Below are 13,778 nucleotides of genomic sequence, written 5' to 3'. Positions count from 1 at the left end.
GCCAGTCGGTCCGTGGGTGTGTGAGTCTCTGGTCTCTGGGGGTGTGGATCCGTGGGTCCCAGTCAGTGTGTCAGTGTGTCAGTGTGTGTCCGACTGTCCCGGCGTCTGGGCGTCCCCGCCCGCGCTCGGTCCTCCGCCCGGGCTGCAGGGAACCCCCCGCGCGGAGGGGGGCGCGGCGCGCGCCTGCAAGTCCCGACTTGTCCGCGGCGGCGGGCGGGGCCGTGGCGTCACGCGGGGGCGGGGCGTGGGACCCGCCGGGCAGGGGCGGGGCGGGGCGGGGCGGGGCGGCCGCGGAGCGGGCCCGGGATCCGCCGGGCGGCCTGAGACGCGGCGCGAGCCACATGCGAGCGGGCGCCCGGCGGCAGCGGCGGCGACACCAGCGAGATCGGCGGCGGCGGCCACGACGCGGACGCGCCCGCGGCCCGGAGCGCAGCAGCAGCAGCAGCAGCAGCCGCCACTGCAGTTAGAGCAGCAGCAGCAGCGGCCGCCGCAGCGAGCGGTGCTCGGCGGGCGCGCCCTCCCGAAGGAAGCCGCCCGCCCCCATCGCCGCCCCCTCCGGCGTGTTCATGCCCCCGGGGTGAGTGTGAGCACCCGGAATCCCCGCCGGTGGCGATCGTTCAGGCCCGGTGGGCTCCCTGGAGGAGGTGACGGGCGTGCACTCAGAGAGCGGTGCGGGCGCCCTGCATTGCTACACCTTGCCTCCCCCCACCCCCACGAGGGAGCCCGGAGTGGGTCGCTGGGCGGGAGGCACTTAGGCAGTCGGGCGCCCAGTCTGGGCGCACAGGTGCCTCAGCGGTCTGGCGGGTTTGTTTACAAACAATGGGGTGCGGGCTCGGCAGCGCCCCCTGGTGGCCAGTGTGGCCCGGGGAGGAGAGTCGACCCCAGGTTGCCCCAGCCCCCTGTCCGGGAGGGGCGGGGGGGGCGGCACAGAGGGGCGGCCACACCCAGGGCGCGCACCCGCTGGGGGCGGCGACAGGGGGCGGCTCGCGGGCCGCGGAGTCTGCGGCTTCTGCGGGCGGGGGCTGCGCCCCAGCAACAGCCGGTTATTGGCCCCGCGCTCGCCTGGCGGGCGGGGCGGGCGCACGTGGCGGCGGTGGGGGGGTGCTGTGACAGCGGAGGGGGCGTCTGGGACCGCCGTGGGAGCGCGCGTGTGCGGGGTTGTGGATCTGCAGGTGTCTCGCCTGGGTGTGTGCGTGTGTCTGCCTCCGAGTTTGTGCTGGGGTCTGCAGGGAGTGGCGGTGTCGATCCAGAGGAATGTTGGGGTTCCTGACCCGTCGGGGTGCAGGCGTGAGTCTCCGCGTGTGTTTGCGCGGGGTTCTGTCACTGTGCGCTGTGCCCGCGGGCTGGGCGTACCTGTGTGTGTGCTGTCCCTGAGAGTTGTCCGCGTGTGCTGTTTGGGGGTGACGAGTCGTGGGAGTCGGTGTTGCCTGGGTGCGTGTGATCCTGGTGTGTTTGTGTGTTGCTTGAGTGAGCCGCTTGTGTGTTTCTGTGCGTGTGTCTTTCCTGACCATGGTGTTTGTGTGTCCTGGCTTGTCTGTGGCTGTCTCCCTGCGCGTGTCTCCGGGGCATGTCCCTTTGCCCTGCGCGTCTCACGGTGTGCCTGCTGCATGCTGACGCCTGTTTTCTGTCCAGGTGACTGTGTGAGTTGTCAGGTGTGTGTGCGTGGCGGGGGGCTGTCTCCGTCTGTGTTTGGCTGCTGCGTCTGGCACCAGCGTCTGGGAATTGAGGACCGAGGCTCTGTGGGGTCTGCGCCGTGCAGGCGGCGGGTGCTGGTGACAGCCTCTTGGATGGAGCTGTGTCTGAGTCTGTGTGTGTGTGCGTGTGTGTGTTGGGTCTGAGGGGCTTGTCTCTGCGATCGCTGGCTCATGTGTGTCATGTGGGCTGCGTGTGTGTAGTGTTTATGTCAGTCACGTGAGACCAGTGTTTGCTGTCGGAGCTCGAGGTGTGTGCGCTGCCGCCGGGCTGTGCGGGATTAGAGTTAGCCGTCGGGCATGCGTGTGCGTGTGAGTGTGTGTGTCCGTGCCCACAGTTGCTGATGGTGTTTTGGGGTTAGGAGAGGAGGGTGCGATGGTGTCTGCGTGTCATCGGTGATGCCTTGGTGTCTGATGGCATGTGCCTGATTTACCTGTCTTGAGCTCCGAGAGTTGGTGACATGTGGGTGTGTTTTGGTGGCGTGGAGCCATGTGTGTCCGTGGGTGTCTGTTTCGTGTTGGCATGTATGTGAGTCCTGGGGTGTGCGGGTCTTATCTCGGGGTGTATGCGTGTGGAGAGGGGCGTGTTGTTGGAGAATTCAGGCAGTGCCTATGTTGTGTGGGTTTGTGACAGCTGCATTGTGTCGGTGTGTGTCCCTGGGCATAGCCGTAGTGGGTCAGCGTGTGAGACTTTGACAGTTTGCACACACGTGTTGGGGGTCAGAGGGGTGTGCCAGCCGGTGTGCAGTGTGCGCAGAGTGCTTGCGATGGGCCCTGTGTGTGTGTCTTGTGTAGTCACTAGCAGTGTCTAAGACTGGATCATCTCAACGTTTGTGTGCAAGTGCGAGGAGACAGGGTGGGAGGTCAGGCTGGCCAGGTGCGAGTGTGTGTGTGTGTCGTGAACTCTTCACACACTCCCCATACACACCCCCAGCAGTCTTCTCATCTGGGTCCTGTGTGAGTCCCCGTGTGTGTTGCGGAGCCCTCCTGGCCTCCTGCCCTCCTGTGTGCCCATCACTGTGTCCCCAAGTTTGTCCCACCAGCCCGCGCTCTGTGTGGGTCCGCGGTAGAGTGGATTTGTGCTGCGCGCTGCCACAACCCGCAGACACACACACCTGCGGACCCCTCCGCCCGGGTCCTGGACCTCCTGGTCACTCGTGTGCCCATCTCCGTGTGTATGGGAGGCTGTCCTGGCAGCCCCATGCCTGTGTCATCCAGTTGGGTGTGTCTTGGGGGGCCATCACCCCTCCGCATCACACGCACCGGCCCCCCTCCGCCTAGGATCTGAGCCGGGGAGGGGGCGCGGTGGGGCCCGGGTGCCCCCCGCACTTCCCGGCTGACCTGCCCCTCCCTCGTGTCCCGCAGGCCCCAGGGAGCGCCATGGCCCGCGCACGCCAGGAGGGCAGCTCCCCGGAGCCCGTAGAGGGCCTGGCCCGCGACGGCCCGCGCCCCTTCCCGCTCGGCCGCCTGGTGCCCTCGGCTGTGTCCTGCGGCCTCTGCGAGCCCGGCCTGCCCGCTGCCCCCGCCGCCCCCGCCCTGCTCCCCGCCGCCTACCTCTGCGCCCCCACCGCCCCGCCCGCCGTCACCGCCGCCCTGGGGGGCCCCCGCTGGCCTGGGGGTCCCCGCAGCCGGCCCCGAGGCCCGCGCCCGGAAGGTGAGTGCCCGCCCCACGCCCGCGCCCGAGGGAGCCGGGGAAGGAGAGGCCCGAGAGCCACGCAGGAACTGCAGAAGTGGGAGCGGAGGGGTGGCGGAGCCCGGCCGGGCCACTGGGAGGGTGTGGCCAACGTGGTCTTTGTGTTGCAAGAAGCAGGAAGACCGAGTGGGAGTCTGGGGGCGGCGGGGGCAGGTCGAGCGGGAAGTCCCTCCTGGAATCTGACTGCAGTCCCCGGGTGGCAGCCCGCTGCCTTTTCCGGGCCTCAGGCAGCAGCTGTTTCCCAGCTCCCCTCCCCCAGCCTGGGTCCCCGTGACCCCCTTGACGACTGCAGTGGAAGAAAGTGTGGGCAGAGTGGGAGGACTGTCACCTCTGGACTTTGGGGAGGGGTCGAGGGCCCCCGGCCTTTATTTGCATCTCTTTGGGCCGCGCTGGCCCTGTCCACGGTCCGGGAGGAGGAAGGAGAGGGGGAGGGGCCATTGTGTTGGGAAAGTCCCCTCGGGGAGTGGGTGAGTCTGGGGAGGGAAGGGTTAAAGGTCCCCTGCCTGATGGGCTGTTAACCCTGTGGTGCCCGGGGACCTCCTCCCCGCCCGCACACTGGGTAGCAGGGGAACGATTGTCCCGGTCCCCCCATCCCCCACCCAGTCCCGGGAGCCCAGGGGTGTAAGAAAAGAGAAAACTCAGTTCCAGGCTGCGGGGGACAAGGATCCCGATTTGCAGACCAGAGTCACGGACGTGGAAATTGACGCCCTGGTTTTGGGCCTTAGTGAACCCTCATGCCAGGACCTGGTGTGGTGGGACAAGCTGAAAACCCGGGGGTCAGGGGGTGGCGCGGAGAGACCTCCGGGGAGCTCAGAAGGGGTGGGGGTGGGGCAGGAAGGCCTCTCCCGCGTCCCAACCCCCAGGCCCGTGCTCTGAAGCCGCCACGGTCTGGCCTTCTGGTCTCCAGGACTTTGCCACATCCGGGGGTGTGGCCTCACTGTGGTTGGACACGAGAGGGAAGGAGACCTGAGGCTTGTGACTCTGGGTGGGGTCAGTCGCTGTATCCCTGAATGACCTTGGGACACTTTTTAAGGACGGGCCTCAGTATCCCTGTCTGTCTAATGGAACAGGCGACATTTGCTCCCGTAGTGGAACACAGGTCCTTAGGTCGGATAAGAGGAAGGCCTTGCAGCCCGACACGGGCAGTGGAGAGTCAGCTGGGGTCAGACAGGTGACCCCAGAGAGGCCTTCCCAGGTCCCCTCACCGCTTTCTAGTGCTTGGGAAGGAGGAGTCAGGAAATCTGGCTCTAAGAGGGGAGAAAGGAATCGCTAGAAATGAGGCGGGGACGGCGCGCGCAGGCGGCCGGGGAAGGGGCAGCAGGCCCTGGCTACCGGGTCCCTCCTGGGCGCCCAGGGCCTGAGGCCTGGTGGGTGGTGACCGCGCCCCTCTGCTTCTCGAAGGTCCTCAGCCCTCGCTCTCGCTGGCAGAGCAGCACCTGGAGTCGCCCGTCCCCAGCGCCCCGGGGGCCCTGGCGGGCGGTCCCACCCAGGCGGCCCCGGGAGTGCGTGGGGAGGAGGAGCAGTGGGCCCGGGAGATCGGGGCCCAGCTGCGGCGGATGGCGGACGACCTCAACGCGCAGTACGAGCGGCGGGTAAGTGCTGGGGGAGGGGCAGACGGCAGGTGGGACTTCCCGCCGGGGAGGGGGCTGCAGGCGGGCCCCGCCAGATGTGCGGCAGCTGCTGCCGCCCTGCGCGGCGGGGTCGCGCCGGGGACGGGCAGGTGGGGGCGGGGGCGGCGTGCCCGCGGATCCGCCGGCGGGCCCTGCGACACGGCTGGCACGGCCCTGGCGGCACCGAGGCCGCCGCGAGAGCCGCGCCGCGCCCGTGGCCCGCGGCCGCGGGGACTGAGGGCGGCGCTCGGCGGAGCGGCTCATATATCCGCGGCTATTTATAGCCGGTGAGTCAGCAGCGGCGGCGTGGCCGCGCCCGCCCCCGGCTCCCGCTCCCGCGCGGCCGCAGCGCGCGCTCCGCTTCCCGGGCGCCGGGCGGGCTGGGGGAGGGGAGGGAGGGCCCGGGAGCCCCGCCCCCGCGGGAGCCCCGCCCCCCAAACCCTCGGCTGCCTCTTTCAAACAACGCTGGAGGCCTGCAGGGCCGAGAGTGACAAACATCCTGCGCCCACCGCCCCGCTCTGCCCGGGCTGCAGTGCAGCCGCATTCCTGCTCCCTAAGACTCAGAACAAAACAAAAACACGGATGTTGTGAAGCTCTTTGTGCCCCTCCCCATCCCTGTCCCCTCTCTCCTTGCAAAGGAAACCTTCAAGTTGGCATGCCTCGGTCCCCTGCAGGTGCCGGGTCTCTTACTGCGCATTTACCAGGCCGGGAACAATGCGTAGGATTACGGGGCATTTTTAGCTGAACGTGCAAGCTGCAGTGTTTGTTCTCTGCCAGCTGCTTGTCCCCTCGGTGTCGCGTTTGAGATTCACCCATGTGGGCCCGGGCGCCTGCATTCATCCATTTTCACTGCTACATAGTATTCTATTGGATGGGCACAGGATCCCCAGCAGGGGATACCTAGGATATAGTTTAAAGTATATTTCAGATTTGATTTGTAGGCTTTTTCCCCTTCCAACTGATGCACATCTCCGGGTGCGCCCCTGGGTGTGTCCCCAGAGTGGACACCCGAGTGGCCTGCCTGCCATCGGCCTTGCTCGGCCATTGCTAGCTTGCAGCCTTGCTGGGCCATGTGGCCGCAAGAGTTGGTGGGAGTGTTGAGGAAGCGTCTCCCTGCCTGGCCTGCGGGGACCTTAGGGACATTTAGCTGCCCTGTGAAATGGATTTCTCCTCCCCTCTGTCTCTGGGGGCTAGGTGGACCCTGCCTGGCACAGGGCCCGGCTCTGCGCTCAGTGTGGGCTGTCTGTGGGAGACTGCTGGAGCTATTCGGATATTTCTTAATATTTTTCATTTTTGCTGGTGCGGAGTCTCTCCTTGTGCCTGGCTCCCTTCCTCCGTTCCCACTGCCTGGCGTTTTGGAGCTGAGCTGGGCTATCCGTAGTCCTCATCCTGCCACTGGGGACAGGGCAGGGATTTCCCTGAGGTCACACGCATCCCAGCTCTGCCTGGAAGTCCTTATGCGAAGCCTCAGCACAGGTGGTGAACTGGGAACAGATTGTTCTAGAACTCTCCTTCCACAGATTGTTCTAGAACTGCTGAGACTATGGGCTCCCTGCTCCTTTCTCCCCATCTCACCAGCTTTTCAGGGGCGGGCAGGACGAGTTGCAGTTCAGCCCTGGCGGGACTCGGGTGGGTGGCTTTCTTGTCTGCACAGCAAAGGAGGGTGGTCACAGCTAAGGTGTGCAGAGTGCCTGCCCTGTCCCCCCGGGCTCTGCGCAGAGAGTTCCATGTCCTCTCCCTCCTGGTCTCCTGTGGCCCGGGTGGGCGGAGGAGCTGGGATACGTTTGGTGGAAGTAACCTCACCCCTCTCTACCCTTCCGCGTGACCCCACATTCTGTCGCCGCTGGCCCGGCTAACCTCCCCTTCTTCCTTCTTCCCCAGAGACAAGAGGAGCAGCAGAGACACCGCCCCTCGCCCTGGAGGGTCCTGTACAATCTCATCATGGGACTCCTGCCCCTACCCAGGGGCCACAGAGCCCCTGAGATGGAGCCCAATTAGGTGCCTGCACCCGCCCGGTGGACGTCGGAGACTTGGGGGGCAGGACCCTCTCACCTCCTGACACCCTGGCCAGCACGGGGGACTCTTTCTGCACCATGTAGCATACTGGACTACCAGCCCTGCCCGTCCCAGGGGCGGGGCCGAGACAGCCACTCCAGCCCCAGCCACCTGGGGTGCACTGACGGAGATGTGGACTCCTGGGTCCCCTGGCAAGAGGCCAGGGGGGGAGGGCTGACGGATTGAGCATCTGAAGGCGGCGGTGACCGAGGGGGTGGGGACTGAGCCGCCCGCCTCTGCCGCCCACCACCATCTCAGGAAAGGCTGCTGGTGCTGGCTGCCCGTTCCAGCTGCAGGGGTGACACTGCGGGGGTCTCCTCCCAGTGCTCCTTCACTTTGGGCCTGGCCGCAGGCCCCTGGTGCTTTGCCCCCTCCTCCAGGGGAGGGGGCCCGTGAAGAGCAAATGAGCCAAACCTGACCACTAGCCTCCTGGAGACAGAGAATGGGGGGCTCCGCTGGCCGCCCAGCCATGTTCCCCGAGCCAGCGGCGGGTGGGGGCGTGCCTGCCTCACCTTCATGGGGGGTGGCCAGGAGGGGCCCAGACTGTGAATCCTGTGCTCTGCCCGTGACCACCCCCGCCCCATCAGTCCCATTGCATAGGTTTAGAGAGAGCACGTGTGACCACTGGCATTCATTTGGGGGGTGGGAGATTTGGGCTGAAGCCGCCCCAGCCTTAGCCCCCAGGGCGAAGCGCTGGGGGGAAGACCGGGAGTCAGGGAGGGGGGATCTCAGAAGAGGGAGGAGTCTGGGAGCGGGGAGGGATGGCCCAGCCTGTAAAATACTGTATATGCGCTGCTGTAGATACCGGAATGAATTTTCTGTACATGTTTGGTTAATTTTTTTTGTACATGATTTTTGTATGTTTCCTTTTCAATAAAATCAGATTGGAACAGTGGATACTCTTTCTGCTGCCATTGCACGAGGCACGGCCTTGGGGCGCTCTGGGAGCACTGGGAGGGGCGGCAGAGGGGCTCCCAAGGCACCGTAGCCATAGCTAAAGAAAGGCGAAGGTGGCCGAGCGCGGTGGCTCACGCCCGTAATCCTAGCTCTCTGGGAGGCAGAGCGGGCGGATTGCTCGAGGTCAGGAGTTCGAAACCAGCCTGAGCAAGAGCGAGACCCCGTCCCTACTATAAATAGGAAGAAACTAATTGGCCAACTAATATATATAGAAAAAAATTAGCCGGGCATGGTGGCGCATGCCTGTGGTCCCAGCTACTCGGGAGGCTGAGGCAGGAGGATCGCTTGAGCTCAGGAGTTTGAGGTTGCTGTGAGCTAGGCTGACGCCACGGCACTCACTCTAGCCTGGGCAACAAAGTGAGACTCTGTCTCCAAAAACAAAATGCGAATGAGCACCAAGACAAACGGCTTGATGTTGAATGAATGAATGACCCATCACTTACTCAGAGCCATCACTGTGACAAGTGCTGGAGACGTTGGTCATGAGACAGACCTTGTCCCTGCCCTCACCGGGCAGAGGGAGAGATCTGGCCTTGCACTGGGGTCAGACTTGGGCTGCCTCCCCGGCTGGAGGGGCTCCTGGAGCTAAGATCTGAGTGAGGCCTCCCACCCACCTGGCACAGGATGCCCCGATGAGTGACTCTAGAAACGGGAGCTCCTACTGTTACCCTCCTGAAAACAGGGTGACTGGCCACGACTGGCCACGTGCAGGCCTTGGGCCCCTCCCACAGCTGATTGGCGCAGACCTCAGTGAGCGGCAGGGTGCATAACTTGTACCCCAGCTCTGCCCCTTCCTGGCTGGCTGTGCTGCTCAGCGCAGGGTGCTCAGCGGAAATGGGCCTCCTGGAAGGCCAGAGCATGGTAAGCTGGAACCCCTTTGGACAGGAATGTGACACCACCATGTGCTGTGGTTTAAGTGTGACCCCTGAAGTTCATGTGCTGGAAACCTAATTCCCCACCTCCCTCTCCCAAGAGCTGCCCTGCGCCACGTGATGACACTGCAGGAAGCCCCACACGGAATGCGGACCCCTCAATCTTGGACTTTCCAACCTCTAGACTCATGAGCCAATACATTCCTTTCTTTCTTTCTTTTTTTTGAGACAGAGTCTCACTCTGTTGCCCAGGCTAGAGTGAGTGCCCTGGCTTCAGGCTCGCCCACAGCAACCTCAAACTCCTGGGCTCAAGCAATCCTCCTGTCTCACCCTCCCAAATAGCTGGGACTACAGGCATGCGCCACCATGCCCGGCTAATTTTTTCTATATATATTAGTTGGCCAATTAATTTCTTCCTATTTATAGTACAGACGGGGTGTCGCTCTTGCTCAGGCTGGTTTCGAACTCCTGACCTTGAGCAATCCGCCCACCTCGGCCTCCCAGAGTGCTAGGATTACAGGTGTGAGGCACTGCGCCCGGCCTTGGGTAGTTAGTTTATAATGAACAGAAATCGGCTGTGCACGCTGGTGCATGCTGTAATCCTAGCACTCTGGGAGACCAAGGCGGGAGGATCATTTGAGCTCAGGAGTTCGAGACCAGACTGAGCAAGAGTGAGACCCCGTCTCTACTAAAAATAGAAACAAATTAATTGGCCAACTAAAACTATATAGAAAAAATTAGCCAGGCATGGTGGCGCATGCCTGTAGTCCCAGCTATCGGGAGGCTGAGGCAGGAGGATCGTTTGAGCCCAGGAGTTTGAGGTTGCTGTGAGCTAGGCTGACACCACGGCACTCACTCAAAGAACAAAGTGAGACTCTGTCTCAAAACAAACCAACCATAGAAGTACCCAACGTCGGTTGAGAGGGTAAAGTCTGATCTAGTCATAGAACAGAATGACCGATGTAGTCATACAACAGCACTTAGCTAGAATGACCTAGAACTTCACCAACATGAGAAAGCAAACAATGGTGAGCAAAAATATGGGAGTGGCAGAATGATGGGAACATGGGTGTGTATCATTCCTTCTGTCGGTCTCCATGCTTAAGCACTGCGAACAGGGCCAAGGCCATGGTGAGTGTCCATACCCAGGCTACATGGCGACAAAGCCCTGCCTGGTCTCCCCGGCTGCACATGCTTGTACCCTAGGTAGAGGATGCAACCTGTCCCCACCGCCGCCTCTCCTTTCAAATAAAATAGTTCATGGAATCATTGATATGGGTGAATTTAGTTCTACCATTTGGTTTCCCATTTCTCCTTTCCTGCCTTCTCTTGGATTAACTTGAAAATTCCATTTAAAGTTATCCATTTAAAATTATTAAATTATCCATTAAAATTATTCCATTTAAATTTATGGTGTTTTAACCATATCTCTTAGCATTTCCTTTTTTTTTTTTTTGAGACAGAGTCTCGCTTGTTGTCCAGGCTAGAGTGAGTGCCATGGCATCAGCCTAGCTCACAGCAACCTCAAACTCCTGGGCTCAGGTGATCCTCCTGCCTCAGCCTCCTGAGTAGCTGGGACTACAGGCATGCGCCACCATGCCCAGCTAATTTTTTCTATGTAATTTTAGTTGGCCATTTACTTTCTTTCTATTTATAGTAGAGACAGAGTCTCAATCTTGCTGAGGCTGGTTTCAAACTCCTGACCTTGAGCAATGCGCCTTCCTCGGCCTCCCATGGTGCTAGGATTACAGGTGTGAGCCCCCACGCCCAGCCTAGCATTTCCTTTTTAATACTACACTAGGAGTTACAAAAACACACCCTTGCCTACTTCAGGGTCTAGTTAGTATGATGCCAGTCCACTTACAGCGTAGAAAACTTTAGACGTTATAGGTCCACTTACCCTCTGCTCCCGCATCCTTTGTTTTAATGTTATACTTGTCATATGGGTTACATCTACATAATCATTTCTTAGAGACAAGGTCTCTGTCACACAGGCTGTAGTACAGTGGTGTGATCATAGTTCACTGCAACCTCAAATTCCTGGGCATAAATGATCGTCCTGTCGCAGCCTCCCAAGTAGCTGGGACTACAGGTACATACCACTACACCCAGATAATTTTTTTTTTTAAGTAGAGACAGGGGTCTTATTATGTCATTATATTGCCCAGGCTGGTCTCGAACTCCTGGCCTCAAATAATCCTACCGCCTCTCCCTCCCAAAGTATTGGGATTACAGGCATGAGCCACCCACCACACCTAGTCCACGTCTACATACACGATTACAAAACAATGTAATATTTACTTTAAACAGTCATATAAATTTCTAAGAAACACAGGAAAATTTTTTTTTTTTAATTTTCCATCTCCAGTGCTCTTCAATCCATCCTGATGTTCCAAGTTTCTCCCTGTATCATTCCCTTAAGCCTGAAAAGCTTCCATTAGCATTTCTTACAGTGTATTTCTGCTGCCCAAATTCTCTTAGTTTTCTTCTATCTGAAAGTATCTATTTCAACATCTTGAAGGACGTTTTTCACAGGTTGACAGTTTTCTTTAGCATTGTAAAGATAGTTTCACTGTTTTCTGGCCTCCATCATTTCTTTCCTTATATTTTATTTTCCAGCGAATTTCTTTGCATTGTTTTAATAGAGATGGGATCTCGCCCTTGCTCAGGCTGGTCTAGAACTCCTGAGCTCAAACGATCCTCCCGCCTCAGACTTTCAGAGTGCTAGGATTACTGGCATGAGCCATGGTGCCCGCAGTGGCCTCCATCATTTTTTTTTTTTTTTTTTGAGACAAGAGTCTCACTTTGGTGCCCAGGCTAGAGTGAGTGCCGTGGCGTCAGCCTAGCTCACAGCAACCTCAAACTCCTGGGCTCAAGCGATCCTTCTGCCTCAGCCTCCTGAGTAGCTGGGACTACAGGCATGCGCCACCATGCCCGGCTAATTTTTTCTATATATATCAGTTGGCCAATTAATTTCTATTTATGTTAGAGACGTGGTCTCGCTCTTGCTCAGGCTGGTTTCGAACTCCTAACCTTGAGCAATCCGCCCACTTCAGCCTCCCAGAGTGCTAGGATTACAGGCGTGAGCCACCCCGCCTGGCCATGCTTGTGTTTTTTTGTGTTTTTTTTTTAAATTTTTTTCTTGCTTTTTTAAAATTTTTTTCTTTTAGGGTTTGGGTACATCTACCTGCTTGATTTTACTCTCTGGAGCTGTCAAATAGCTGTAGTTTTTTTTTTTTTTTTTTGGTCTAGAATTTATAGTTATCTTCAGAAGGGCTTGTCTGGTAGAAACTTACTCTACCATACCAGAAATAGAACTTTCACCTCTTCCTTTTTTATAGAATGAAACCTATCATATTCTAAGACTAAAAGTGGGAAATCCCACCCCACCACTTAGGTTAGCTAAATAGAGGCAGAGACCTAGGGACAGTCACGGCCACAGAAGGCCACATTTTCTAAGTCCAAAGGGCTCCTAGAAAAACAAAAAGGGAGGGAGGGATCAGTTGTTCCAAAGGGAAACAGGTAGGTCATATGTAGCCTTCTGCCTTGGGACCAAAGTGCTGAGTGGTTCACAACTTAGTAGGGCTGAGATACAGAGGACTTGGCAGGGAGCCCCTCAGCTAAGCCATTACCACTTGCAAACTAGGCAAAATCTAGTAAACTAGTCCCAGCGTGGAACCAGCACCCTAAATCTGCTTCCAAATGTTCCCAGTCTGCAAAGGTTGTTTCTGGAAAGAAAAGACCTTGCACTGTTCATACGACTGTTTTTTTTTTTCCCACCTTAAAAAATATTACTGTGTCTTTTTTTTTTTTTTTTTTTTTTTGAGACAGAGTCTCGCTTTGTTGCCCAGGCTAGAGTGAGTGCCGTGGCGTCAGCCTAGCTCACAGCAACCTCAAACTCCTGGGCTCAAGCAATCCTCCTGCCTCAGCCTCCCAAGTAGCTGGGATACAGGCATGCGCCACCATGCCCGGCTAATTTTTTCTATATGTATTAGTTGGCCAATTAATTTCTTTCTATCTATAGTAGAGACGGGGTCTCACTCTTGCTCAGGCTGGTTTCGAACTCCTGACCTCGAGCGATCCGCCTGCCTCGGCCTCCCAGAGAGCTAGGATTACAGGCGTGAGCCACCGCGCCCGGCCTACTGTGTATTTCTGTAAACCTTTCAATTCTGTACCACATGAATTATGTATTCAAACAACAACAAAAATGTAAAGAAAAAAAAAAAACCACCCAAAAAACAAACACCCAAAACCAAAACTGGTCACTGCAAATGCTACCACCTTACGGCCTTTTGAAAAGCAACACCTAAAACACATTTCTATACTCTCTACCCCTGGAATTTGGCTTTGGGGAGTCTTTCCTAAGTATGCACAAAGAAAACAAGGTCAACATCACTCATCAGCAGACTGATTAAATAGCTTATGGTTTATCTGCGGTTTGGGAATTTGATGCACGAGGCACTGACAAGGATCTCCAAGACGTACTGCGAAACAAACATGTCGCCGAAAAATAGTTATTTATGAATATGCATCATAGTAGCTAACACTGAGCAATTTCTACGCACAGCATGGGTTAATCCATTTAATCCCCACACATGTGAGGAATGTACTACTGGTAACCCCATTTTACAGACGGGGCAACAGAAGGACAAAAACCATCACTTTCCCCTAATCACACAGCTAAGTGGTAGAGTCTCGCTTTGAATGTGGTAGTCTGTAAGGACTGACTCTCAACAGTTGCCAGAGGTGACCTCCAGGAGTACGTGTGAAAGGGGACACAGCTAACATGTTCAAAAAGCATCTCATGTTTGTCTCCAAAAACAAGAGTTTAGCTGTGAAATCAGCTGTCCGTTCTGTGGCTAACACGGAGCTGCATGGAGATTCATCCTTTTACTCCTTA

General features: G+C 58.0%; 1 protein-coding gene across 1 annotated transcript; it reads left to right on the top strand.

The window, feature by feature from the left end:
* Nucleotides 1-279: 279 nt before the first annotated feature.
* BBC3 (BCL2 binding component 3) lies at nucleotides 280-7,946 on the top strand. Its single transcript, XM_012761525.3, has 4 exons — nucleotides 280-577; nucleotides 3,057-3,345; nucleotides 4,786-4,976; nucleotides 6,876-7,946. The coding sequence occupies exons 2-4, from the start codon at nucleotides 3,072-3,074 to the stop codon at nucleotides 6,990-6,992; spliced, it is 582 nt and encodes a 193-aa protein (XP_012616979.3). The 5' UTR covers nucleotides 280-577; nucleotides 3,057-3,071; the 3' UTR covers nucleotides 6,993-7,946.
* Nucleotides 7,947-13,778: the final 5,832 nt, after the last annotated feature.

The sequence above is a fragment of the Microcebus murinus genome, chromosome 16 (assembly GCF_040939455.1).
Source record: "Microcebus murinus isolate Inina chromosome 16, M.murinus_Inina_mat1.0, whole genome shotgun sequence".
Taxonomy (NCBI): Eukaryota; Metazoa; Chordata; class Mammalia; order Primates; family Cheirogaleidae; genus Microcebus; species Microcebus murinus.
This window is presented reverse-complemented; position numbering and strand designations above follow the sequence as displayed.

Bases quoted from the DNA above. Each gene is read 5' to 3' on its own strand.
- BBC3 (XM_012761525.3), top strand. From the start codon at position 3,072: ATGGCCCGCGCACGCCAGGAGGGCAGCTCCCCGGAGCCCGTAGAGGGC. The intron at 3,346-4,785 runs GTGAGTGCCCGC...TGCTTCTCGAAG, and splicing joins CCGAGGCCCGCGCCCGGAAG to GTCCTCAGCCCTCGCTCTCG. The intron at 4,977-6,875 runs GTAAGTGCTGGG...CTTCTTCCCCAG, and splicing joins ACGCGCAGTACGAGCGGCGG to AGACAAGAGGAGCAGCAGAG.